The sequence below is a fragment of the Mirounga angustirostris genome, unplaced genomic scaffold (assembly GCF_029215605.1).
Source record: "Mirounga angustirostris isolate CCGP_5_RB_7025 unplaced genomic scaffold, mMirAng1.0.hap1 SCAF_5, whole genome shotgun sequence".
NCBI classification, from domain to species: Eukaryota; Metazoa; Chordata; class Mammalia; order Carnivora; family Phocidae; genus Mirounga; species Mirounga angustirostris.
Genome location: NW_026991713.1, coordinates 151,082,551 through 151,110,161, shown reverse-complemented (window position 1 = coordinate 151,110,161; position 27,611 = coordinate 151,082,551). Strand labels below are relative to the sequence as shown.

The following is a 27,611-nucleotide window of genomic DNA, read 5'->3' as shown; positions in this document are numbered from 1 at the left end:
CTCCAGCGGGCGCGCGCCGGACGCTCCCCCGCGGACTCCCGCCGACCGACCGGCCTGCCTTGAGGGGTTCCCGCGTGCGCTGGGGCTGTGGTCCGGGAGTCCCCACTGCCACGGCAGAGGAGGCGTGTCCGGAACTCGGGAGCCGGCGGAACGCTTGTCTGCGACGCAGAGCCGGGGTTCGAATCCCAGCTCCGCCGGACTAAGTCCGAGACCGCCGACGGCGCGCGTCGGAGCCTCAGTTTCCCCTCTGGGGCGAAGCACGCCGGAAGCGGAGGAAAGGTGGCCGTTCTGGTTGCCAGCCCGACCCCCGGGCGGTCCACGGCTGCCCTGTGCGGAGCCCACGCTCGGCGAGGGTTGTGGGATGAATGCGTAAGTGTTAAAGAAGTAAAAAGCCCAAAGCTCCCTGTCCCCCACATTCCCGCGGTTGAGCCCAGGTGCGTGCCTCGTCCCGGACCAGCAGCATCACCTGGGAGCTTGCAGCCCTGCAGCCTCGCCGGCTCACCCACACCTGCCAAATTAGACCCGCCGGCGGAGCGCTCCAGGTGATGCTGATGCGCGGGGAATTGCTGAGCCTCGCTGCTGCCGACGGTTGATAGACACACTCATATGCTTGAACGTATTTATAGTCTCCAATTTTTATTTTTATACAAATGGACTGACTCTGCAGTTCTCTGCACTTTGATTTTTCATGAGTTAATGTATGATGTGTTAATACAGTGGTTTGCAGTGCGTAATACAAAATAATCATAAATGATACATATTATTTAATAAATACTAGTAATTTGTGTTTCATTAATATGATACATAATAACACAGTATTGTAAATTATACTAGAGCATATACGATAATATGACCATCCCATATGCAACGATGGGTTACCTTATTCTCTTTAATAGCTACATGGTTTCCCATTCAGTGGCCATATCTCAATTGATTTAATCAACTCTGGGAGGTAGGCTTTTTGCCTTGTCTGCGGCTCTTTTGCTGCGCAGAACATTCTGCTATATGCATCTCTCCCATCTGCTACCAGAGATGTTTGTAGGATATATGGAGATGTGGATAGGAATGTTCACAGCCCACCATGCAAACGTATAGGTAAATAGGAAACTTAAAATTACCAGGGAGTTGTGTTCGCCAAATTGCTTTAAATGTCAAGGTCTGGGAAAGTGAGTGGAAAAGGCATCAACATCTCTCCACAGACACTGGGACATGAACCCTGAGACATTGCACCCACAGTGGGTGAGATCTTCCCGCAAGCCTCCCCGTAGCTCCCTAATTAGAAAAAAAAAAAAAAAAACTGAAGAACCTTTTCGGAATTAAAACATGCATTACTGAGCAATGTTTCCAACTAGCTGATGATAAAATTGGTTCCATCGTCCCCCTCCTTTTTTGGGTGTTCACTGAGCTATTGGAGGGATTGTGCGGAAGTGGCAGAGGCTTATCAAAAATGAAAAGAAATTAGCAAATGAGAGAAATTCACATGGGAGCTGAGCCCAGAACTAACTGGCAGGTGGATTGGGAATCAGATTCTAACAGGTGCTTTTTTTCAGCTTTGTCTTCTGAGGGAAGGGAGGGAGCAGAATCATAGAGGAGCTTCTGTCCCGTGTTGGGGAGGTGGGATGCCCCAGGGGTCCAGGGTCTGAGGGGCCTTGAGAGAGGCTGGCCCTCCCACCTGCTGTGAGCCCTAAACTAGAGAACACAGGTGCTGGGTGGTCTGACCCTATTTATCTCGTAGGCAGAAGAAGCCCTGAGAGCCCACGGATCTCGGACATGTGGATGGAGGATCTGTCTGTCTTGTCCCCAGCGTCTCAGAGTGGTGCCTGCACAAGGTAGGTTCTCAAAAAAATATTGTAGAAGGAATTAACATTCGGGATTCCTTTCATCGTGGTCCTCTTTGTGGTTCTGTGAAACCTCCTTGGCCAGTGCCCTCCAACCACCGTTCCAGGCCTGCCCTGGCACTAATCTTCCCCTTCCCCTCCCTTGGATCAAGCAGAAGCTTGAAATTCCTTGGCGATAAGGCTGTTCCTTGTTCACCCTTACAGAAAGAACTTAAATCCAGCAAACGTTTCCTGCACCCTAGCAGAGGCCCTGGGCCAGGTAGCTCCTGATAGCACACAGAGAAATTTGACCTGATCCCAGGCCTCCCCAAATGCCAGGGTGAGAAACCAGGGCCTGCCGATCTGGTGACAAAGCCGGGCGATAGGATGAAAGGCGTTGGATCTTTTCGTTCTGTCTGTATAATCAAGTCGCCTGGGTCTGAATAATTCAGGAGCATCTACGTTTCTTTTGTGTTGAAATGCCATCGCTTTTTTGCATCTTAGAAAAAATATATAGTTTTACATCTTTTTTTCTTTTTGTACTTTTTTTTGTTTCTCGGTGCCTGTCCCCCAGGTTAAGGTTGTTTGAGAAAATGAAGTTGTCTCCAGAACCGTCTTCCCTTCCCGGCAGGACTCCTGCGATAGCCAGCTCAGCTGTCCTTTGCTCATGCCCGCTGCGCCCATTTGTTTTTTGTTTTGGTTTTTTTTTTAGATTTCTTTATTTATTTGACAGAGAGCATAAGCAGGGGGCAGCGGGAGCCGGAGAGGGAGAAGCAGGCTTCCCGCCGAGCAGGGAGCCCAATGCGGGGGCTCGATCCCAGGACCCCGGGATCATGACCTGAGCCGAAGGCAGACGCCCAACCGACTGAGCCCCCCAGGCACCCCTCACTGCACCCATTTGAATGGCACTTTACAGTCTGGGAGGGCCTTAGCTGTGGCCCTGGCAGCACCTGTCACTCGGGCCGGCCCATCTCGGGAAGACGCAGACCCGCTCGCGGGGTCTCACATGGGGCCCGAGGGGCCGCCTTTCTGACAAACTCCCATGTCATGCTGATACTGCTGGCCCTCAGTTTGAGAACCTCTGCTTTCAGGTATCTTGGAGAAATCCATTTGCATGAGGAAGATGTGGTGGGATGGGGGAAGCCCCTTAAGCTTAGATATTTAGGTCACCTGAGTTCGGCACAGCAGGTTTTTACTAATAACCTAAATCAAAGCTCCGTTGGCCACTTCCGGCATCCTAGTGACCGCACTGTTCGTCATGAGGGGGTTAGAGCCCCGGGTTAGAGCCAGAGAACACAGCCTTCCTTCCTTCCTTTCTGTGGAGGTTTCAGAGCAGGCTCAGCACCTCAGATGCTGTGTGGGGGCCAGGCTGTGAACTGAGCAGGTGTAAGGGGCCTGGGGCCACTGTATATCCCCGCCAGAAATATCTGAGTTCCAGTTACTTCACATTTTCCACATCCTGGTGTTTTAATTTTAGCTCTTTCGGTGGGTATGTGGTTGTATCTCGTTTTAATTTGCATTTCCTTGATGACTAACGACAGTAAGCACCTTTTCCTGTGCCTGTTAGCCCCTTGTCGCCTCTCTTGTGAAGTGGTTGTGCCAATCTTTGGCCCGTTTTTACAGCTTGTTTGTCTTTCTATTATTGAATCATCAGAGTTGGTTGTATAATCTGGATACAAGTCTTTTGTCAGACACGCACATAGCTTGTGAGTGTTTTCACCTGGTCCGTGGGCCCTTTTAAGGCGTCTTTCAGAGTGCAGGAGCTTTTAATTTCGGTGAAGTCCAGTTTATCCCTTTTTTTTTTTTTTTCATTTATGCTTCTTGCTTGTTGTGTCCTATCTAAGAACCTTTGTCAACCTGGGTCACAAAAGTTTTTTCCAGCATTGTTATTGTTTTACTTTTTACATTGAGGCCTGTGATCCGTTTTGAGTCAATTTTGGTGTATGGTGTGAGGCAGGGCTCGATGGTCCTGTTTTTCCCATATGGATGTCAAGTTGTTCTGGCACCATTTGTTGAAATGATTATCCTCTCCCCATGGAATTGTGGTGATAACTGTGTTAAAATTCAGAGTTCTGTGTATTTGTGGTCTGTTTCTGGAGTTTGTGTTATGTTTCATTCATCTGTGTGCTTATCTTTATGCCAGTTACCACACAGGCTTGATGACTGTATTTTTATGGTGAGTACTGAAATCAAGTATTGTAAATCCTCCGACTTCGTTCTTTTACAAAATTGTTTTGTGTATTCTAGTCCTTTGCGTTCCCCTATAATTTTTAGAGCCTGCTCGTCAGTTTCTACAAATGCCTGCCAGGATTTTGACTGGGAGCGCATTGAAACTGTAGGTGAATTTGGAGGAAGTAGAATATTTCATTTCCCAATTATCTGTGGCTGTTGCCTGTGGGTCCTGGATTCTAAATTCATTTCATTTGCATTTCATTTTATGAGTTTCCTGTGATTTTCAGTGAAGGAGTAGCTGGGGTACTTGAGGTAATGGTGTTCGTCTCCTTTTGGCACCCCACCCATGTGTAGGAATTGTGGGGGTCCCTGCAGAACACAGCCAGGTGGGGGCTGAAGCAGGATGCCAGTGTAATCTCCGTAACAAGATTAAGAAGGAGCAATGGTCTCCTAGTTCAGAAAGAGGGGATCATTTGTTTAACACACTTTCCCAAATAATGCCAACCAGATACGAATTGTTACAAAGACATAAAGTAAATTTTTCTGCAGAAAAATTCCAGTTGTACAGAATGCCCTGGTATCACCTCATCAAATCAATCTTAGAACCTCTAACCTTGGAAAAACGTGTTTCAGTAGGCTCATTCCAGAGCTAGAATAAGATCGAGTTGGCAGCTATGAATAATAAAAAGTTTCATTCTTTTACTTTTCCCTTTTGCTTTTTCAGATAAGCTCTAAAAAGGTCAACTAGATTATCTGAGGTACAAACATTAGCAGGCAGCGTTGACTGCCTGTATATGTAAAAAAAAAAAAAAAGGTGTAGACAGTAACAGAGAATAAAATCGCTATTTCTCTTATTTTTTGTTCTCTATAGAGCAGAGGACCCTACACTCCCAGCTGGTACTTCCCTCCCTCCCCCTCCTCCTCTTAGGAGTTTATTTCAGATCTTTCCATCTCATTTCCTTTTTGCTTTTGTGCTGATTACCTCTTTATACATAGGAAATACAGTGTTTGTGGTGGGATTTTTCTTCCCTCAAAGGGTATCCTTTTGTAAACATTATGGAACGTGTCTTTTTAAAAACTCTACAAAGCCTCAGATATCCCGCTGTATGTTGCCTGTGGCTCTAGCTCATTCCTTTTAACTGCTCGAGCTGGCTGGGGGATTTAGTAGTTTTATTAATTCCCCTATTGCTGGCCGCCTAGGTTGTTTCAAATGTTTCTTCATTACAAACAGAGCTGCCCTTGTATCTTTGCTTGTCCCTCCCTGTGTATACATGTGGAGGGTCCCTTAGCAGAAATGTCAGGGTCCTTGCTTTCCTAAGGTAACCTTTCTGTCCCTTATTAACAGCCTTAAGCAAACATCCCCCTGCTGGTGAGTGCGCCGGCCGGCCGTGCCACCGGGCTGCAAGGAGCCACGATACTGGCTCTGCTGGGGTCGCTCATTTTTACGTTTGTGTGGAGCTGGTGAGGCTTTCCCAACTGATTGAGATGCACGTTACGGGTGTGTTGGTGTCAAAATGAACAGGCATCTTCGGTTCTTTTCAGTATTAGGAGCTCGTAAGAGACGCGAGGTGAATGTCCCAGATGGGTTCCTTTGCAAATTGCCCCTTTCTATAAAGTAGTACCAGTATCTCCTATGAATGATACATGGTGTGTGTTTCTCAGTACAGCAAAGAAGAATTTATTTTCCCTTAGGTTTATTAATATTATATGATATTTCAAGAACTCAAATCTTTACTCAAGTTAACCGGGAAGTCATTTTGATACATAGATAGAGATCTTTTCCTAGCTCTTGTATTGTAAGATCGCTGTTACATAAATGACACCTGATCTTCTGGGTTGCAATTTTTTTTTTTAAACCAATGCAAAGTTTTGGTGAATGTATATTTCTCATTGGGCCGTCTTCCATATACACCCCTCTCCCCTTAAATGTAGGAGTTGAAGCAGTATATCTAGACAGTTAAAAATGACATATATGTTATGAAGTTGAAAGTGACTATTTAAAAATGTAATCCCCTGTCATCAGACGCCAATTATCATGTCCCCAGCTTTTGGCGTGGGAGGTGATTACTCCCAGAGCTGTTCTTGGCAACTGGGAAAGATAAACGGGTGGAAGGAAACGAGAACAAACGTGAAGATAAATTTGCGTACAGAGCAGAACATACCTTTTGCATTTTCCCCTGGTGCCTTTACTTTCGTGCTGGAAAAACGTGAATATATGTGTAAAACTCAGGTGTGCAAAGGTCGAACACGGAACAGGACTTTTTTCCTTTTTCCTCATTCCATTAGGGACAGGTGCACATTTCTCTTCGGGAAACGTGAATAAGATTTTACGGGAACCATTTTGTGTTGTTGTTCTTTCTGGTGGTTTTGTGTCCCCATTCTTAAAAAGCCGTACCTGTGTTTTCTTGCAATGAATGCTTGGGGTCTGTAGCTGCCCTTTGGGCACCATCTACCTGCGCCAGCGGTGAGAACGGTCGCTCAGGTGTTTACCTCTGTGCTTTGCCGGTTGTCCTTGGCATATCGGTGAGTGCTGTGTAATCCTCCACTCTCTCGAAGAATACCACACGGGCAAATATGTAGAGAAAGTACAAACACTACATCCAGACCTCAGCTTATCTCAAAGAAAAGCCCTGAGACCCATTCAGGTAAAAACACCTGTAGAAACCCAGGATGGCTTCTTCCTTTTGAGTTGGCCTGTTGGGTTTTGGGTTGTTTCTTCCTGTCCTTTTATAATCTTTCTCTTGCACCCTCCAGCAACTCCTGTTCTGCTTTCTGTCTCTCTGTGTGAGTTTGCAGAGCCTAGAATGTTATATAATTGGAATCAAACAGAAGGTATTCTTTTTTATTTTGTTTTTTTCTGGCTTCTTTCACTCGGCAGACTTAATTCAAGATTCATCCATGTCATACATTATTTCATACCAAGAATTCACTCCTTGTGATTGCTGAGTGGTAGGGATCTTTTAAGCTGTTTCCAGTTACAGATAAAGCTACGATGAAGATTCGTGTACAGACCTTTGACAGGATATTGAAAGGCTTTCAAAACGCCTGGATCATAGGTTTATCTTTTTAAGAAACTGGCAAACTGCTTCCCAGAGTGGTTGTGCCTTGCACATTCCCACCAGCTGTGTAGGAAAGTTCCAGTGTCTCCACATTCCCACCAGTCTTCTTAATTTAGCCATCGTCACAGGCATGTGGTGAAATCTCACTGTGGTTTTAATTTACATTTCTCTAGTGACTGATGATGTTGAGCATTCCTTCATGTGTTTATTTACTATTCATCTGTCTTCTTTGGAGAAGTGTCTGTTCAGATCCCTGATGCATTTTTTAATTGGGTTGTTTTCTTATTATTGAGTTTGGCAAGTTCTTGATATATTCTGGATACAAATACTTCATCAGATATTTGATTTTCAAATATTCTCTCCCAGTCTGTGGTTCTTTTCATTCTTGTAACAGTGTCCTTTTAAGAGCAGAAGTTTTAACTTTTGATAAAATCCAATTTATCTGTTCCTTTGCACATCATTCTTTCCTTGATATATATAAGAAATATACATGTATACATATATGTGTGTATATGTACATATATATAGATACACATATATATGTATACACACATATATATAATCTTTGCTTAACTCAAAGTCACAGAGGTTTTTCCCTATATTTTCCTCTAGAAAGATTTTTTTTTAGGTTTTATTTCTTTATTTGTCAGAGAGAGAGAGAGAGAGTGCGCACAAGCCGGGGGAGGGGCAGGCAGAGGGAGAAGCAGGCTCCCCGCCGAGCAGGGAGCCTGATGCGGGGCTCGATCCCAGGACCCTGGGATCATGACCTGAGCCGAAGGCACATGCTTAACTGACTGAGCCACCCAGGCATCCCTCTTCTAGAAAGTTCTTAATTGAAAATTGACATTTAGATGATCCATTTAGAGTTTATTTCGTATATGATAGGAGATATGAACTGAAGTTCACTTTTTTGTATATAGAGATCAAATTGTTCCAGTGTTTTTTGTTGAAAAGACCATCTTTTCTCCACTGATTTCCTTTGTACCTGTGTTGAAAATAAGCTGTTCATATGTGTATGGGCTCACTTCTGGGCTCTGTTTTGTTCCCTTGATCTATTTGTCTGTTTTTACACCAATTCCACGCTGCCTTAATTACCATAGCTTTATAATAAGCGAAATCAGGGTAGCGTTAGTATTCCAACTTTGTTCTTCCTTTTGATGATTCTAGTTCCTTTGCATTTTCTTGTGGATTTTAGAGCCCAGTAACAATTTCTACAAAGCACCTGCTGGGATTGCATTAAACCTGTAGGTCAGTTTGGAGACAACTAAATTGTCGACAGTATTGAGTCTCCCCATCCATGAACATGATACATCTCTTGATTTATGTCAGTCTTCTTTAATTTCTCTGAGCAGTGTTTTGTAGTTGTCGGTGTCCACAACTCTGACATCTCTGGTCAGATTTATCCCTAAATAGTTCATATTTTTGATGCTATTGTAAATGATATTATTTTCACAATTTCCTGATGGTTCATTACTGGTAGCTAGAAAAACACTTAAGTTTTTTGTATTAACCTGGTATTCTGCCATCTTGTTAAACATGCTTATGAGTAGCATTTTGGTACATTCCTCCAGATTTCTACATAGGCAGTCATGTCATCTGTGAACACTGAATTCTTCCTTCTTAACCTGAATGCCTTTTATTTATTTTTCTTGACTTGTTGGCTGAAACTTCCAGTGTAATGTTGAATAGAAATGGTGAGAGATGGCCTTCTTGACTAACTTCTGATCTTAACGAAAAAGCATTCAGTCTTTCGATATTAGGTGTGATGTTAGCTGCTGTGGGTTTCTCATAGATGCCCTTTATCAGGTGAAGGAAGTTTCCTCTATTGCTACTTTGTTGAGGGATTTAAAAAAAAAAAATCAGGAATGAACGCCAGATTTCATTACATGTTTTCTTCTGTTATTGAGATGATCATGGTTTCAATTTTTTTTTTTTTAATATGCTGAATTACATTGTTTTTTTTTTTCTTTTTTCTTTTCTTTTCTTTTTTTTTTTTAAAGATTTTATTTATTTATTTGAGAATGAGAGAGAGCACATGAGAGGGGGGAGGGTCAGAGGGAGAAGCAGATGCCCGCCGAGCAGGGAGCCCGATGCGGGACTCGATCCAGGGACTCCAGGATCATGACCCGAGCCGAAGGCAGTCGCTTAACCAACTGAGCCACCCAGGCGCCCCCATTGTTTTTTTTTTTCAAATGTTAAACCATCCCCCACATTCCTCGGATAAACTCCACTTATCTCATAATGTATTATGCTTTTTATATATTGTTGCATCCAATTTTCTGAAAATTTGTTTACAAATTTTGCACATTCATAAAGGATACTGGTCAGTAACTGACTTTTGTAGTCATGCCTTTTTCTAGCTTTGGTATCAGGGTAATACTGACACAAAGAATGCGGGAGTATTCTTATAGTAAAGGAAGTATTCCCTCCTTTTCAATTTTCTAGAAAAGTTTGCATGGAACTAGTATTATTTCTTCCTTAAATGATGGGTAGCCAGGAAAGCCATCTGGGTCTGTGGTTTTCCTTGTGAAAAGGTTTTTCCCTATTAATTTGATTTCTTTCATAGATACAGGGCTAATCAGGTTATCTATTTCTTCTTAAGTGAGCTTTTGTAGTTAGCATCTTTTAAGGAAATTGTTGCATCTAAGTTGTTGAATTACTGATGTGAAGTTTTTCATAACAGTGCCTTATTACCCACTTCATATTTACAGAGTCTGTTGTGATGTTACCACCCCCCTTCCTGATATTGGTAATTTGTGTCCTTCTTTTCATTTTTCTTAATTTGTCTGGTAGAAGTTTATCAATTTTATTGATCTTCCACAAGGACCAGCTTTACTTCCATTGATTTTCTTTTTTTCCCTATTGCTGTCCTGTGTTTCTATTTCATTTATTTCTGTTCTGACCTTTATTATTTACTTTCTTCTACTTAATTCAGTTTTTTTTAAAAGATTTTATTTATTTGAGAGAAAGCGTGCATGTGCACAAGTGGGGGGAGGGGCAGAGGGAGAGGGAGAAGCAGACTCCCTGCTGAGCAGGGAGCCCAATGTGGGACTCGATCCCAGGACCCCAGGATCATGACCTGAGCTGAAGGCAGATGCTTAAGCGACTGAGCCATCCAGGTGCCCCATAATTTAGGTTTAATTTGCTTTTATTTTTCTAGCTTTTTTTTTTTTTTAAAGATTTTATTTATTTATTTGACAGAGAGAGACAGTGAGAGAGGGAACACAAGCAGGAGGAGTGGGAGAGGGAGAAGCAGGCTTCCCGCCAAGTAGGGAGCCCGATGAAGGGCTCGATCCCAGGACCCCGGGATCATGACCTGAGCCGAAGGCAGACACTTAACGACTGAGCCACCCAGGCGCCCCTATTTTTCTAGCTTTTTTTTAAGATGGACACTGAAGCCATTGATTTGAGACCCTTCTTTTTAAAAATTTTTATTGTTATGCTAATCACCATACATTACATCACTAGTTTTTGATGTAGTGTTCCATGATTCATTGTTTGTGCATAACACCCAGTGCTCCATGCAGAACGTGCCCTCTTTAATACCCATCACCAGGCTAACCCATCCTCCCACCCCCCTCCCCTCTAGAACCCTCAGTTTGTTTTTCAGAGTCCATCGTCTCTCATGATTTGTCTCCCCCTCTGATTCCCTCCCTTCATTCTTCCCCTCCTGCTATTTTCCTCTTTTTTTTTTTTTCCTTAACATATAATGTATTATTTGTTTCAGAGGTACAGGTCTGTGATTCAACTGTCTTGCACAATTCACAGCACTCACCAGAGCACATACCCTCCCCAGTGTCTATCACCCAGTCACCCCATCCCTCCCACCCTACCCCCCACTCCAGCAACCCTCAGTTTGTTTCCTGAGATTAAGAATTCCTCATATCAGTGAGGTCATATGATACATGTCTTTCTCTGATTGACTTATTTCACTCAGCATAATACCCTCCAGTTCCATCCAAATGGAATTTGCCAGTCGTTGCAAATGGCAAGCTCTCATTCCTTTTGATGGCTGCATAATATTCCATTGTGTGTGTGTGTGTGTGTGTGTGTGTATGTATATGTATGTATGTGTGTGTATATATATATATATATATATATATATACACCACATCTTCTTTATCCATTCATCTTTTGATGGACATCTTGGCTCTTTCAACAGTTTGGCTATTGTGGACATTGCTGCTATAAACATCGGGGTGCACGTACCCCTTCGGATCCCTACATTTGTATCTTTGGGGTAAAAACCCAGTAGTGCAATTGCTGGATTGTATGGTAGCTCTATTTTCAACTTTTTGAGGAACCTCCATACTGTTTTCCAGAGTGGCTGCACCAGCTTGCATTCCCACCAACAGTGTAGGAGGGTTCCCCTTTCTCTGCATCCTCACCAACATCTGTCATTTCCTGACTTGTTAATTTTAGCCATTCTGACTGGTGTGAAGTGATATCTCATTGAGGTTTTGATTTGGATTTCCCTGATGCCGAACGACATTGAGCACTTTTTCATGTGTCTGTTGGCCATTTGGATGTCTTCTTTGGAAAAATGTCTGTTCATGTCTTTTGCCCATTTCTTGATTGGATCATTTGTTCTTTGGGTGTTGAGTTTAAGAAGTTCTTTATAGATTTGGGATACTAGCCCTTTATCTGATATGTCATTTGCAAATATCTTCTCCCATTCTGTCGGTTGTCTTTTGGTTTTGTTGACTGTTTCTTTTGTTGTGCAAAAGCTTTTTATCTTGATGAAGTCCCAGTAGTTCATTTTTGCCCTTGCTTCCCTTGCCTTTGGCGATGTTTCTAGGAAGAAGTTCCTGTGGCTGAGGTCGAAGAGGTTGCCACCTGTGTTCTCTTTTAGGATTTTGATGGATTCCTGTCTCACATTGAGGTCTTTCAACCATTTGAGTCTATTTTTGTGTGTGGTGTAAGGAAATGGTCCAGTTTCATTCTTCTGCATGTGGCTATCCAATTTTCCCAACACCACTTGTTGAAGAGACTGTCTTTTTTCCACTGGACATTCTTTCTTGCTTGTCGAAGATTAGTTGACCATACAGTTGAGGGTCCATTTCTGGGCTCTCTATTCTGTTCCATTGATCTATGTGTCTGTTTTTGTGCCAGTACCATACTGTCTTGATGATGACAGCTTTGTCATAGAGCTGGAAGTCCGGAATTGTGATGCCGCCAGCTTTGCTTTTCTTTTTCAACATTCCTCTGGCTATTTGGAGCCATACAAATTTTAGGGTTATTTGTTCCATTTCTTTGAAAAAAGTGGATGGTGTTTTGATAGGGATTGTATTGAATGTATAGATAGCTTTAGGTAGCATAGACATTTTAACAGTATTTGTTCTTCCAGCCCATGAGCATAGAATGTTTTTCCATTTCTTTGTGTCTTCCTCAATTTCTTTCATGAGTGTTCTCTAGTTTTCTGAGTACAGATCCTTTGCCTCTTTGGTTAGATTTATTCCTAGGTATCTTATGGTTTTTGGGTGTAGTTGTAAATGGGATTAACTCCGCCATTTCTCTTTCTTCTGTTTCATTGTTAGTGTATAGAAATGCACCTGATTTCTGTGCACTGATTTTATATCCTGCCACGTTGCTGAATGCCTGTATGAATTCTAGCAATTTTGGGGTGGGGTCTTTTGGGTTTTCCACATAGAGTATCATGTCATCGGCCAAGAGTGAGACTTACTTCTTCTTTGCTGATTTGGATGCCTTTTATTTCTTTTTGCTGTCTGATTGCTGTGGCTAGGACTTCTAATACTATGTTGAATAGCAGTGGTGATAATGGACATCCCTGCCGTGTTCCTGACCTTAGGGAGAAGCTCTCAGTTTTTCCCCATTGAGAATGATACTCTCTGTGGGCTTTTTGTATATGGCTTTTATGATATTGAGGTATGTTCTGTATATTCCTTCACCGTGAAGAGTTTTACTCAAAAACTTTGTCAAATGCTATTTTTGCATCTATTGAGAGGATCATATGGTTCTTGTCCTTTCTTTTATTTACATAGTGTATCACATTGATTGATTTGTGGATATAACCACTCTTGCAGCCCAGGAATAAGTCCCACTTGGTCATGGTAAATGATCCTTTTAATGTACTGTTGGATCCTATTGGCTAATATTTTGGTGAGAATTTTGGCATCCATGTCCATCAGGGATATTGGTCTGTAATTCTTTTTGGTGGGGTCTTTGTCTGGTTTCGGGATCAAGGTAATGCTGGTCTCATAGAAAAAGTTTGCAAGTTTTGCTTCTGTTTCTATTTTTTGAAACAGCTTCAGAAGAATAGGTATTAATTCATCCTTAAATGTTTGGTAGAATTCCCCTGGGAAGCCATCTGGCCCTGGGCTCTTGTTTTTTGGGAGATTTTTTTATTACTGCTTCAATTTCCTTGCTGGTTATGGGTCTGTTCAGGTTTTTTACTTCTTCCTGTTTCAGTTTTGGTAGTTGATACATCTCTAGGAATGCTTCCATTTCTTCCAGGTTATCTAATTTGTTGGCATAGAGTTGCTCATAATATGTTCTTACAATTGTTGGTATTTCTTTGGTGTTGGTTGTGATCTGTCCTCTTTCATTCATGATTTTGTTGATTTGGGTCATTTCTCTTTTCTTTTTGAAAAGTCTGGCCAGGGGTTTATCAATCTTATTAATTCTTTCAAAGAACCAGCTCCTAGTTTCGTTGATCTGTTCTGCTGTGCTTTTGGTTTCTTTTGCATTGATTTCTGCTCTGATCTTTATTCTTTCTCTTCCCCTGCTGGATTTAGGCTTTATTTGCTGTTCTTTCTCCACCTCCTGTAGGTGTAAGGTTAGGTTGTGTATTTGAGACTCTTCTTGTTTCTTGAGAAAGGCTCGTATTGCTATATACTTCCTTCATAGGACCGCCTTTGCTGCATCCCAAAGGTTTTGAACAGTTGTGTTTTCATTTTCATTTGTTCCCATGAATTTTTTAAATTCTTCTCTAATTTCCTGGTTGACCCATTCATTCTTTAGGAGGATGCTCTTTAGCCTCCATGTATTTGAGTTCTTTCCCACTTTCCTCTTGTGATTGAGTTCCAGTTTCAAAGCATTGTGGTCCGAAAATATGCAGGAAATGATCCCAATCTTTTGGTACCGGTTGAGACCTGATGTGTAACCCAGGATGTGATCTATTCTGGAGAATGTTCCATGTGCACTCGAGAAGAATGTGTATTCTGTTGCTTTAGGGTGGAATGTTCTGAATATATCTGTTAAGTCCATCTGGTCCAATGTGTCATTCAAAGCCCTTGAGAATGTGAAAATATTTTAAAGTATAATACTTTTTATTTGTTGCTGTATTTGGTTTGCTAGTCTTTTGTTTATGATGTTTGTATGTATATTCCTAACCAGTACTGGTCTATTTTGTTTTCTTGTCATGTCTTTATCTGGTGTTGGTGTCAGGGTCATACCTAATAGAATGAGTTGGGAAGTGCTCTCATTTTTCAAAGAGTTTGTGAAAAATTGGTATTAATTCTTCTTTGAATTTTTGGTAGAATTCACCAGTGAAGCCATCTTGTTGGCAGTTTCTAAAAATTAATTCATTTTCTTTACTTGTTGTAGGTCTATTCGTATTTATGATTTCTTCTTGAGTCAGTTTTCAGTAGTTGTGTCTTTCTAGGGATTTGTCTGTTTCATCTAAGTGAATTTTTGGCATACAGTTGTTTATACTATTCCCTTATAACTCTTTTCTATTTTTATTTTATTTTATTTTAGATATTTATTTGACAGAGAGAGACACAGTGAGAGAGGGAACACAAGCAGGGGGAGTGGGAGAGGGGGAAGCAGGCTTCCTACAGAGCAGGGAGCCTGATGCGGGGCCCGATCCCAGGACCCCCGGGATCATGACCGGAGCTGAAGGCAGATGCTTAATGACTGAGTCACCCAGGTGCCCCTCTTTTTTATTTTTAAACAAATGTGACTTGGGTTACCTCTGCTTCTTCCTGCACTTTCTTTCCCGAAGCCTTTTGTTTGGAGATTCTTTTATGTTGACACATTTGATTTTTTGATTTAGTGCATTTATGAAAATGGCTGTGTTTAAAAGTTGTCAGATTGAAAGGCATACGGTTGTTTCTCTTGTTTGCTCTGGATGCGTTAATGTTCACTCTGGCACGTGACGGTCTGGGGGCAAGGGCGCTTCTCGGGGATGGATACCAAAAAAGCAGAGTCACAGAGTTTGTATCTTCAACTTTATTAGGTGTTGTAAAATTGTTCTGTAACTCCTTTTTTTAAAAGATTTTATTTATTTATTTGACAGAGAGATAGCACAAGCAGGGGGAGGGGCAGAGGGAGAAGGAGAAGCAGGCTCCCCGCTGAGCAAGGAGCCCGATGCGGGACTCGATCCCAGGACCCTGGGATCATGACCCGAGCCGAAGGCAGATGCTTAACTGGCTGAGCCACCCAGGCGTCCCTGTTCTGTCTCTTGGGCTTCTGGATGTGCTCAAGGGGCTACAGAAGTCCCAGCCTTGATAGGCAGAGTTTGGTTGTGAGTCACTCATGTGTGTGGCCTGGCCAGGGGGGGCTCATTTATGACATCCTGGTCTTGTAATCCTGGTTGTGGCTGCCTAACCCAGTCAAAGCCCTCCCCTGAATGCCACACACCATTCCTAGGAGTAGCTACTTGGTAAAAATGTGTGAGATTGAGACTTGAGAGACACCCACTTGGGGGTGAACCTCATGACTAATGTAAATGAAGTCAGCCGTGACCGGTTGAATTTGTAACCTATCGGAACGGAGAGGAAGTGTTGTACGCACTGAGTCTGCAGAAAGGGTCTGGGTTCTGGGGTATCGGAAGCATGGTCTCACATCCAGGCTCTGCTTCCTTTGTAATTTCAGGCAAATCATTTCCTTCTCTGTCCTCAGTTGCCACATCTATAGAATGGGGGTAATAGCAGTTCTTAGCTCATAGACTTGTGGTTCACTGAGGTTGTGTGAAGTGTTTGGCGCAGGGTCTGGGGTCTAGCAGCACTGACTATGTCTCCGTCCCCGGCTGCCTTCCCATTCGCCGGCGCTGTGTCCTGAGGGTGTGGGGAGAGGGGTAAGTAGCTTTTGTTGTAGCACCTTTTTTTTTTGGTCCCCGCTGTGGCTTCTGTATCTCTAGTGAATGTGATGTCCTGGTCAACCTTCCATGTTGTTTGACATGACATAATTTAAGTAGGGAACATAAAGCTACTTGTCTGAACGGCTTTGCAGACCTTTTCTAGTGCTTAAAGAAGTGCCGTAACAAAACCAGTGTACCTGTACCCTTGGTCGTGGGAACTTCATGGGTGCCCAGCTTCGTTTGCCACTCTGCTGAGTGTGGACTTGAGGGCCATCCATCTGTGGGAGATGAGGCCCGGCGAAAGCTCTCCAAGGCCGACACTGGAGTCTCTGATGGGAAGCACTTGACATTTTTTTTTTTTTTTTAAAGATTTTATTTATTTGCGAGAGAGAGAATGAGAGAGAGCACATGAGAGTGGGGAGGGTCAGAGGGAGAAGCAGACTCCCCGCCGAGCAGGGAGCCCGATGCGGGACTTGATCCCGGGACTCCAGGATCATGACCTGAGCCGAAGGCAGTCGCTTAACCGACTGAGCCACCCAGGTGCCCCTAGCACTTGACATTCTTAACTATGAACCTGAATACAGGCCCCCCCCCCAGCATCAGTTCCCTGTCAGCGTTGGACAGGACCACACCAGCATTTGTATCCTGTGGGTTTTAGATGCTTTTGAGTCTCCTGTACGTGGGCCTAGGGGTGAGTCCGCTGGGGTAACTGCCCCCCCACCCCGGGATGATCTGTGACACAGTCCTGTCCAACAAGAGGGCCTTCCGAACGTTGAGCATCTTTGTTTTTTGTCTAATGACACACTATGGGTTTAATTTTAGTAACTTGCCATAAACATTAACAGAGAAGACAGGCAGGATATATCAAGATGAAAGTTCTTTCGGAAAGTTAAAGCAGGTTCAAATGAATAGCTATTAGACTTATCAGAAGCTAAGCTATTTGTGATAGGAGCGGGGAGGGAAGGGTCACGAGGGGATGAGAAACCTTCGAGAGGATTGTGGGGCCGCATTAAATGGCTGGGGACATGTGGTTCCGATCCGTCTTGAAGACGGTCTTGGCTCCGTGCTGGTGTTTGACTGCAGTGCGGATTGGCTCCCGTTCATTTCCCTCCGTCGCTGAGCGTGTGGGTGTGTCTGCATTTACAGGTGATGTGATATTCACCTTGATTCTAGAGCGAATGTGCTGTCAGGGGTTATGAAGATGCTGAATGATGACTGTGTCCAGTATCGGGAAAGCTCTCCAAGGCTCTGTGTTACCCAAACGTTAACAGAATGATCGAGAGAAGCTGAGGTCCCTCCGGGCCTGGTATCCTTGAATGCCCGACTCTCCCCTACCTGTGCAGACCTGGTTTCTCCGACTTTCTGCGTGGAGGGGGTCCCACAGCCCAACCCCAGCATCTAGCCTGTGGCCGGGTGTACGGCAGGGCCTGAGCCCCAATCGCTCGTTATCTCTGGCCTCTTTGCCCAGGCTGTTCTCTCTGCCTGGAACGTACTTTCCACGCGCACGCCATGTCTACCGCCCACCTTCCCTAGAGCCCCCTGCTCTGTCCCGCGGCCTCTCCTCCAAGGCCGGGCACCTTCCTTGCTCCCTCTGACAGCATTTTCTCTCCCCCGGGCGGGGACACTGGCTAGTAACGTGTGAGGTGCCAAATGTTTTAGGCCCTTGGGAACATCATGGACCTACTGATCTGTTGAGGCTGCTGTCTTGGTCCCTCATGTCGCAGCTAACGACCATGTTGTAGTAGTTAGGTAACCCGTGATCTCTGTTTTCTCCCTCTCTGAGGGTGACACGGTCAGCGATGTGCAAGGCCCGGTTGCCCGTCCGGTTTACTCATGGCCATTTTATTTCACCAGAGCAAGGAGGCAAGTATCATGCTGTTTTCCTCAAAACTTTATCTTAGCCATGGGCTTCTAAATTGAAAATTAAATGCCATTTTAGGAAAAGAATACCCAATTCTAAAGACCAGTTTTGTATGGTCGATAAAAACACCTCCTGTAGCTTTTTGAAACTTGGTTACGTTGAAGGACTCTCTGGGTCTTTGGGGAATTTTGTTGGTGGCTTTACTGCTACCAAAGTGTGCGCGTTTCCCCCGTGCGTGGACGTGCTCTCCATGCTTTATCAGGCCTTCCTTCCCTGCAGTGCTTCCTTACGCTTGTAGGAGAAGGAACATGACTTTGGTGTCAATGTTGTCACGTTCAAGCTCAGCCAGTCCTGGCTTCTATTTTGTACCCCGCGTTCCTGGGCTTGGGGGAGGGAGGTCCCCTCGATGTGTGAGCTGCAGAGTTCGCCTCGGTTTTGTCTGTGGCCAGGTGCTGTGAGGGGTGTTCTGAAGGTGGGGGCCCCTGCGAAGCCCGTGCCCGTGCCCAGCTCTGCTGGGGCTCGCCCGACCCATAGGGTGTGGTCCGCCCTCCGCATAGCAAGGACCGGTAGTACATCAAAATGTTTTTTATTTGAGACACAAAAATGCAAAATTGCTGAGATATCAAACGTTTCCCGACCGGCTACAATACTGCCACTATGTACAAAAGATCTGATGGTAACTGTGCACACATATAAAAATACAGTATGCGTTACTATGTACAGTACATGTGCAAAATGTATGGCATTCAGACATGATACGGAATTGATTTCAGGGGTGCAAACAGCAAATACAAAGGCATCATGGTTTTCTTTTAAAAAACAACATAAAGGCAATACATGAATGGACCCCCCGATTGCCATAATTTTTTTGTTTATTAAGCTAGTGCTTTAGTAAGCGGGGCTCTGTAGGTTGGTATCTTTCTCCTTGTTTTCATAAAGTGAGATGCTAAGACATAATGTGACCATGAAAATAAGAAGAGAAACACCTATCACTCTGTGTTTCTATTGCAAGCAAGAGAAAAGGAAACTAATCTGCACTTAGGAAGAAACTCTGTATTACTACTAAATATGTATTATTCTTAAACCAACAAAACAAATCTATACTATTTTACATGAAAACAACAGAGAAGTATCTACATCTTTGTGAAAATTATAACCTTAAATGGATAATACCTTTTTGGGACTGACTGTTGAGATCTCGTTAGTCTCAAATTTTAAATAAAAAGTGCCTCCTTTTGGCAAATACTTGGCAATGCCTTTGGTTCCTTTAAAGCAAGTTTGCATTACTCTTGGTTACTTGAGGTTAAGTACTTTTGGTAGATACTAAACCCTCTCCTAAATGCTCCCTCCTCGTCCCCAGTCAGCAAGTTTCCTTACAGCAGAATGTCGAGAGGTAATTGTTATGAGTCTCGGTGATTCTATGAACTTGGTTAAAGCTTTCTCTTAGTAGTTGGCACAAAGCTCTGTTGAACATGACTAGCTGTACTGATTATCGCCAATGACCTGTTTAGATTCCAGACGGCACCTCTGGTCTGAGATTGCCATCCTGCTGTCACTGAACGGTGACAGTTCCTGGTCACAATTCACAGAGCTATGTGTTAGTGCAGAGGGGGAAGCGCTCTTTTGTAAACACGGGCAGCTGGGTGGCGCCCGGGCCTTGAATCCGAGATCGCGGCTTAGAAAGCCTCTGCGGGGACGCACGTACTCCTCGGATAGTGCGAGGAGGGGTGAACGGGGAGCACACGGGGGCCTCCTTGTGGTCCTGCAGGCAGTCACTTCACAAATGGAAAAGGTGGCCCGGACAGACCCGCGCATCGGCAGGGTTGGAGACAGGGCAAAGAATGGCCGCGTCTTGTTATTTTCCAGTGGGGACTACAGCCACTTAGGTGAGCCGAAGCGCAGTTAGGATGCTCTCCAAACACACAGACCTGCCCTCGGAAGCTGTGCTCCTCGACGGAGCTGCCCTTCCAGTTAACGCGCTTGGATCACCTGGGCTAATTCCGTGGCCTCCAGGGCAGTGGACAGTTCGGTAGTCTGCTCTGTTGCCAGGGGTCAGGAGGATGCATGTGTGCGGAGAGGGGTGACCCAACAGGGAGGGTTCTGTGTGGATCCGGAGAAACGGGCCGTCCCTCTCTAAAGTGACCACCGGCAGGAGCCTGTCTGGGGACGGGAGAGGGACTGTCCCATCACTTGTGGGGACAGCTGCATGGCTGGTTTCAGCCTGGGAATTCTGAACGGGCGCCAAAGAAAGCGAGGTGGCCTGGAATGATCTGGGGGGGGGGAGGGCAGAGGAAGCCTGAGTCCACTGTGGTGACCAAATGGGTGACACGCTGCCAACACATCACTGGGAGCTGCACCAGACTGCCTTCCGAAATCGCACTTCCTAAAGTGTCAGTTACATGGATCACAGAACCGGGCAGTTTTTAAAAAGGAAACTTAAATAAGATCTCTCTAGCATTACAAAAATAGTCCTATAAAACACAGAGTATCTGAGCAAGAAATCCCACGAGTTGAGAATATATCTATGTACAAATATGTGGCCAGTACTGTACAGTAGATTGCACAACTCAGGAAGAACGCTAGCACGCGAACCCCCAGCAACACGCCGGAGGGGCCTCCCTAGACGTGCGCTGCTGAAATCTCCAAGGTGACCCCAGGCCCCTGGACTCGCAAAGCCCGGAGAAGCTCTGGGCTTTCCGTGCATCCTGCCCCGGGGCACACGAGCTGGTACTTGCATACCCTAGAGAGGCAAGCTCGATGCGCGGTGTCTCGGGAATATTCAGGGAAGTCAGACTGGACGGGAGGGCGCACGTCCAGGAGCTGGTTCTTTCCTTGGCAATATGATGTTCTGCAAGACGGCGGACCACACTCCCACGTCTATGCTACACGCACGCATCCCGGCCGGCTTGCCCTGTGCTTTATGGCTGTGACGATAAAGATAGTCCTCTGTGGGGCACGCCTTTCCCGCCGCTTACCCTGCGTACAGCGAGTCAGGTCAGAGGGGCCTCGATGACAGCGTCGTCTTTGGTCACGTCACCTGCTGCACACGTCTGCGTCCTCACGCTAACCTCGAACACGGAGCTGGGACCCCGGACGGCGGCCTCCCTGCCACGCGGGCTGTCGCCCGAGCCAGGACGGGAGGGCGCGGCGGAATGGTGCGAGTGGGGGGCTGGTGGAGTTCGGGTCGGGAGGCTCCTTGCCCTCCCTTTCGAGGAAGCCCTGTATGTAAGGGTTTGAACCCATGTGTGAAGTGGGTACTTCAGCAATTCCTAGTCAAAAGCAAGCAGGCTAGTGGGCTGGCATTCTCTGCACTCAAGTGTGTATTTTTGGACAGCACCCTTCCTGTGGCACGTTTCAGACCTTGTTTTGAAAAAGCAACGGGAGAGCCGAGGGCGAGGAAAGCATCTCGGTGCGTAACTCAGGCTGGTGGAAATACAAAGTCCATGAGAGTCAACAGCGCTAGCTGGTCACTTGCCTCCTACGAGTCCACGTGTGGAGGAGGTAAGCCCCAGACAAAAACCCACGGCCAAGACCACCCTCAGACAGTACCTGCCCAAGTAGACAGCCCTGTCCCCGGAGACAGGCCCTTCTGGAAGGGACGGACTGGGGTCGCCCGTCCCAGCTGGGGTGACACACTCTCTTGGCCTGGCTCACATGGCGGCGTTGTGCTGAACCAGGTTACTGGATTCCAGGCGTGGGATAACCAGTTTCTAAACGTTTAAACTACTCCCTCAGACCACACTGAGCATAACCGCTTCTGCCCTGAGCCCTTTCAAAGTCTTTCAAGTTGGGAAATGCCAGTTAACAGAGGGCTCCAGTGTTCTGGGCGGCTGAATACTGGAAAAACAAACTTTCCTTACATGGAGTAAAATCTACAAACCAAGATAAAGATATGAAGTAAGATCAGCTCTTAGGCAAAGCGCAAACCCAGCAGTGATGCCCAAATTCTTTCCGAATAATGGGTCAGGTTGGCTCTTTCATGTCACTGTGGGAATATCACCATCTAAGGACCCAGAGAAAGCAACCTGACCCTCGGGTTTACACGAAGTGAGGTGTAGAGCGTGATAATATTATTTAACAAACACCTTCACACTTTTTTGGTAGATTTAGGTTTTTTTTTTTTTTTCCTTTCAGTTATTTACATTTTGTCATATCCTTAAATGACTAGCCTGAAATAATTTTGGAAGTCCTGTGATAGTTGGCATTTTAAAAAATTCTTAAGAAACTACTCAGCAAATGTGTGATAACTTCTTTTCTATATAAAACGACTAGTAAAACCTCCAGTTTTTCTATCTTCGGCTTGCTAATCTAGTGAGAGCTCGGGTATATCATCCAGTTACAAGCCTGAAAAATGACCGTCTGGGAAAACGGCTGAGAAGAGGCGGCCAGAGCTGGGGCCCGGCAGCCAGCCCGCTGAGATTCTCACCCAGAGCCCCTGCAAGGAACATTCGGGGCTCCTGGCACACTTCTCCTCTGCCCTCTCTTTGCAACTCAACAGCTCAGAAGGGTATTTTACACTAAAGCCTTCCTTGGTTCTTTGAGATGGGTCTGGTTACCTGAAATCAGTCGGCATTTCTTTAAATATGGAAATACACATGGCTCAAGTACTCTAGAAATAGTTGAGTTACTAAAACAAGTAGGACCACTGGATACCCAATTCCTTACCCCAATGTAGGCTGTACATACCACAATGTCAGAGTGTACATACAAATGTCTAATATACACATTAAAATCCATCTAATCAACCCCGAGGGTCGCTAATAGAATTTTCAGTGTTATCAGTATACGTGGACTTTGTACAGTGGATGGTTTAAAAGGACAGTATTTTGGAGACATCAGGTGACAGTGAAAGATCTTCCACTTCAATTTAAATGTGGGAAGCTACAGTAAGATTCCCCAAATCACAAACTACGACACAGGAAAACGATGTTGGTTTCCGAACGGAGGCAGAAGTCTGCAGCTGCAAGCTGTCTGGGAACGGGCGGGCGCCCTCCACGGCCTCTGCTGCCCGGGGCCCGGCTCCGGCCTGTTCTAGGACAGACCGCATGCAGGGGCCGCTCACCTCCCGCCACGGGCCCTCTCGTAGGGAGTGGAGCTGTCTGCCTTGTAGGTGGGGTCTTAAGGTGACCGCAGAGGCGTAAGTGTAGTTCAGTTGATGACCAGAGCATCCTCGTGTCACGCTCCTACACACGTCACTCTTCTGTCTTTATTCATTCCTTGCCAAAGTCTGGAGAAACAGGTGAGTCTTCTTTGACCAGTGATTTTTCAGAAGGCCCTGTGCTATGTTAAGTTGTAGAAATTCACTGCTCAGTGCAGTGAAATGTTTTCACACTCGGTTTCCAGGCTGTGACCATCTATCCCTTCTTCCCGTGACAACATATTGTAATTGCAACAATGCAACTATGGATCTGTCTCTAAAACCTGACCTTTGAGAATGATCTTCATCTTCTTAAACGTCATGGACTCGAAGGACAATCTGTGATGTTAGTCCCACGGCAAGGGCAGGTCCTGTGGATCTAGAAAGTCAGCGGAGAACATGCTGGGAGCGGGCGTGCTGAGGGGAGTGAGTCCGGACGCGTTAGGCATGGTAATGTCCAGCCACTCCATGTTGTCCAAGTTTGAGTCCGAAAGGTCAAGTGACAGACATGGGGTGCTGGCAGCAAACTGGGCCTCGGAAGTCTCCATGGGGGAGTGTGAGTGGTCCAGCACGCTCGAGTGACTCAGCAGATCGTTCTGGAGGTCCTCGATCAGAGAGAAGGGCTCCCTGTCATCACTGCTGCTTTGTAGTGGAGTAATTTCATTGGCTGAGGGTAAAGTGCCATCCAAGAAAGCTTCTAGCTGGTTCTCTAAGCTGGCAGATAAACTGCTCATGGGTTCTAAGGAGATGGGTGGTGCCATCTGGACTTGTGGTGGTGGCCGGGACACCACTGTGTTGACTGGCATTGTGGTGATGCTGGCTGTCACTGGTCTCATTTTGGAAATAGGCGAAGGCTCCTCTTTGATAGGGAGGGAAATCTCTGTGCAAAATAACAGAAGTGATCAGTAAGTAATGATTTACTACTCTGGAAACATTTCTATCAATTACCAGGACAGTTGTTTAACTATTCTGTGAGGACTTAGACACAGACCATCGTAGGGGTAGGAGGAAGAGAATGCTGTTGGTCAGGTATGCTCCTTGGTAACCTAGAGGGTGATGGCTCATTTTAGTTAAACAAAGCATTTAAATTTATAACATTCTGATATGCTTTCTATCCTTTTTAGTAAGAGTGGTAAGCATCACATGCAGTTGTATGCCACTAGGTAGGAGTCGGTGGATTTATTTGAGTATTTGATCTTTGGGTCCTTGTTCTCGGTTACTTCAGGCTTCAGACAGGCTACCGTGGATCTGCCATCACTGTGGTTGCCACCCTTAAAGTCAAAAGGTATGTCCCGTTTGTGCAGACATGAAGTACCTTCTGAATATCATGACGGATCTAATTATATTCTTTTTCCTATTACTGTTACAGTTGAACTGCGTGCCCAGTTCAGCCATATATGTTCTGCATAAAGTTCTAAAGAGATACAAAGCCATCTTATTTTATTCCCGAATTAAAGCTAACACACAGCTCCTTTGACCTTCTTTACCTTATTTTTCTGACTTTTTTGTCTCGTTTTCTGAGTTTACCTAAAATCTTAAAGATCTGGCAGATGTGTTAATAAGCACTGATGATGAGTTCTTCCTTGCCAGATCAAGTAGAAAGTGAAGGCACCATCTGCTCTAGATACCAGCGTTCATTTAATACATTTATTTGGATAAAGTTTCTTTTTTACTTTCTTATGGGTATCTCATTGGTTTCATTTCTATGCAAATACGGGAGGAGAAATGGATCTGCTAAGAGCTGTGGGAACTCAGTGACTGGGATGCAGAAACACTCAGACTCCTATGTGTGAGTTGTCGACCATGTGGACTGACCGTGTGCACTGTGTCGACCGAGTGGACTGATTCTTCTCCCTGCGTGTGTCTTGAGTACAGTTTGTTGTTTGTCATTTCCTGTAGTCCGCTCTAGAATTGTTCTGAAAGCTGACAGTTCTAGGTAACCAGTCTCAGAATCAACTCTTTAAATCTCTGTTTTCATTATCATTGGTATTCGTTCACAATAATATAATGTCCTCATTGGATACTTGGCCATTAAAAAAAAATTACTTGTAGGAAATAACTCATTTGATGACTTTGTCACATTTTAATTTCTAAGTTTAGGCTGTAAAAATTACTCCCTTTAATCAATGAGAAAGTCTTTATTTTCACCAGGTTTGGCAAAATGCATTAAAAAAAAAAAAACAACACCTTAAAATCAGGCCGTGAAACGTTTATTTCCATAGCATAGATAGAAGTTATTTTCCGAGGCCAGTGTAGTTCTTAGAAAAAAAATCTATCTGCGTGTGTAGAGCTATAATTAAATATCAGGAATTTCCTTGTGTCTTCAAAACCAAATAGTACCTGCTATGAACGGAGAAATTTTGACCATTGTTTAAAAATCTAAATAAAACTCCTTTCATCCAGGTAACTTAAGAATACTTTATTCCAAAACAGCATTTTCAATTTTAAAATACTGATTTTTATACTTATTTTGAAAGATACATTTGCTGAGGTAGAGATCCTTGATTTTGTGTGTGTGTGTGTGTGTGTGTGTGTGTGGTTAATATCCTTTATCCCTTTTTAAGATGATACACTATAAAGGCTAAGATTTTCAATTACGCGTAGAAAGTGCTTAAAACTGCCTTTAAATTTTCACCAAGATACTAGGGCCTGTTCTATGTAAGGTGGTTGTTACAACATTAGTGTGTGCAGCCGAGTGCTTTTATCCCCCTCACAATCACCTATGTATGGGACAGGTTTTGAAGTTTTTCAACGTGGAATTTATATTTGGCTCTACTTGGCTATTTTGAGATGGTCTGTTGTTTTCAGCAGGCATAGATCTATGGATAATATCTAACATTATGTTATTGTTTTAAGCTGAAACAGTGACTTTTCCTCCATTTGTAAGTTGTTTTAATGTCCTAATTGAACATATTGAAAACAGTAAACTTGGTTGGAATTAGACTACGTTTCTCACTACTCCAAGATAGGCCGTGAACTCTAAAGGAAAATGTTCATAAACTTGTCATAAAAGGTTACTCGGGGTGTGATGTGACTTGTGACTTACCTCCACTCTTAATGAGGATATCAAAGAGGTCGTCCATCTGCTGGCTGTGTGCATTGGAAATCTACAACAAAGGAGAATAGAGATTAGCCTTCTTTCCTACAGGCGCGGAAGGATTATCTAATTGGGAGCTCTGAGCAACCTTACAGAACATTTAGTTCTACTCTATCATTTGCTAATTTTGAGAACACTGAGGTCACCAGAGACATTAAGCCATTTACCCAGTGTGTCACAGCTGATGAGCTGACAGAGCAAGAATGGGGCCGATAACCTAGATCAGCTGACCTGTACATTTCCCTTACTTTTTAACACTGCATTTTGAGAGGCTGCTAATACTTGCTTTTAAAAATACTTTATTCATTTGCATTTAGGTAAAAATGTAAGGTATGTATAAAGGTGATCATACTATATTTTTTCAGCTTTCCTGAGAGTTAGCTGACCTCCAATCAACTACACTTATATAGAGTGCACAGTCTGTTAAGCTTTGACGTCTATATATACCCATAATACTGTCAACAAAATCAAGGTAGCAAACCAACCCATTGCCCTGCAAGTTTCCTCACTGGCCTTTTGTCATAGTTCTCTCATCTCCAGACAACCCAGTGATGGCCTTTTATGATAGAGGAGTTTACTTTACATTTCCTCGAGTTTTATAGCAATGAATCCACATAGTATGTGTACTTTTGGTAGTGGAGGAGGCTTCTTTCATTTAACATAGTAATTCTGAGATTTATCCATGTTGGAGAGGACACCTTAGGAATATTTTTATTGCTCAGGAGGTTTGTTTTGGTTGTTTCCATTTTTTGGCTGTTAGAAAGCAAGCTGCTGTGGACATTTGTGTACAAATCTCTGTACTGGGTAAATATCAAGGAGGGGCATGCTGGAATCAGAGGGTAGCTATTAAGAAATGGCTGTTTTGCAAAGTGATCATCTTTTCCCATTTCCACCAGCAGTGTGTGGTATTTCCAGTCGCTGCACGTTCTCGTCGACACTTGGTACGGTCAGTCACTGCAATTGTAGGCATCTGCCAAGTGCATCGTAGTGGCATTGCACTGGGGTTTCAATGTGCATTTTCCTAATGACTCATAATGTTGAACATCTTTTCATGTGCTTGTTTGCCATCTGTGTATCTTTTTTTTGCTGAAATGGCTGTTCTAATCATTTGCCTACTCCAGACTTAGGGGTACTGTTTACATGCTGTATCATTTTCCAATTACTTACTTTCAACATGTGTCTTTGTATTTAAAGAATGTTTCTTCAAACCAAGAAACAGACTCTTAGCTAGAGAGAACAAACTGATGATCACCAGAAGAGGGGGTGGGTGGGTGATGGCTGAAATAGGCGATGGGGATGAAGGAATGCACTTGTTGTGATGAGCACAGGGTGATGCATGAAAGTGCTGAATCACTATGTTGTGCATCTGAAACTAATACTACATTGCATGTTAACTGGAATTTAAATAAAAACTTAAAAAATAAA

The 27,611-nt window shown here is 44.2% G+C and overlaps 2 protein-coding genes across 8 annotated transcripts in view; one reads left to right on the top strand and one right to left on the bottom strand.

The window, feature by feature from the left end:
* The window catches only part of PARN (poly(A)-specific ribonuclease), a 305,400-nt gene that overhangs the window by 264,072 nt on the left and 13,717 nt on the right, over window positions 1-27,611 (top strand). Inside the window, exon 24 of the mRNA XM_045875009.3 lies at window positions 1,736-1,829. Within this exon, the coding sequence (XP_045730965.2) occupies window positions 1,736-1,829 (94 nt within the window). The remainder of the gene's footprint in view (window positions 1-1,735; window positions 1,830-27,611) is intronic.
* MRTFB (myocardin related transcription factor B) overlaps window positions 18,523-27,611 on the bottom strand; it is a 193,569-nt gene continuing 184,480 nt past the window's right edge. For all 7 annotated transcript variants that reach the window (XM_064592569.1, XM_064592572.1, XM_045875001.3 and 4 more), the window contains 2 exons: window positions 26,136-26,196; window positions 18,523-23,969 (listed from right to left, as the gene is read on the bottom strand). In XM_064592569.1, the coding sequence (XP_064448639.1) occupies window positions 23,437-23,969; window positions 26,136-26,196 (594 nt within the window). In that variant the 3' untranslated portion in view covers window positions 18,523-23,436. The remainder of the gene's footprint in view (window positions 23,970-26,135; window positions 26,197-27,611) is intronic.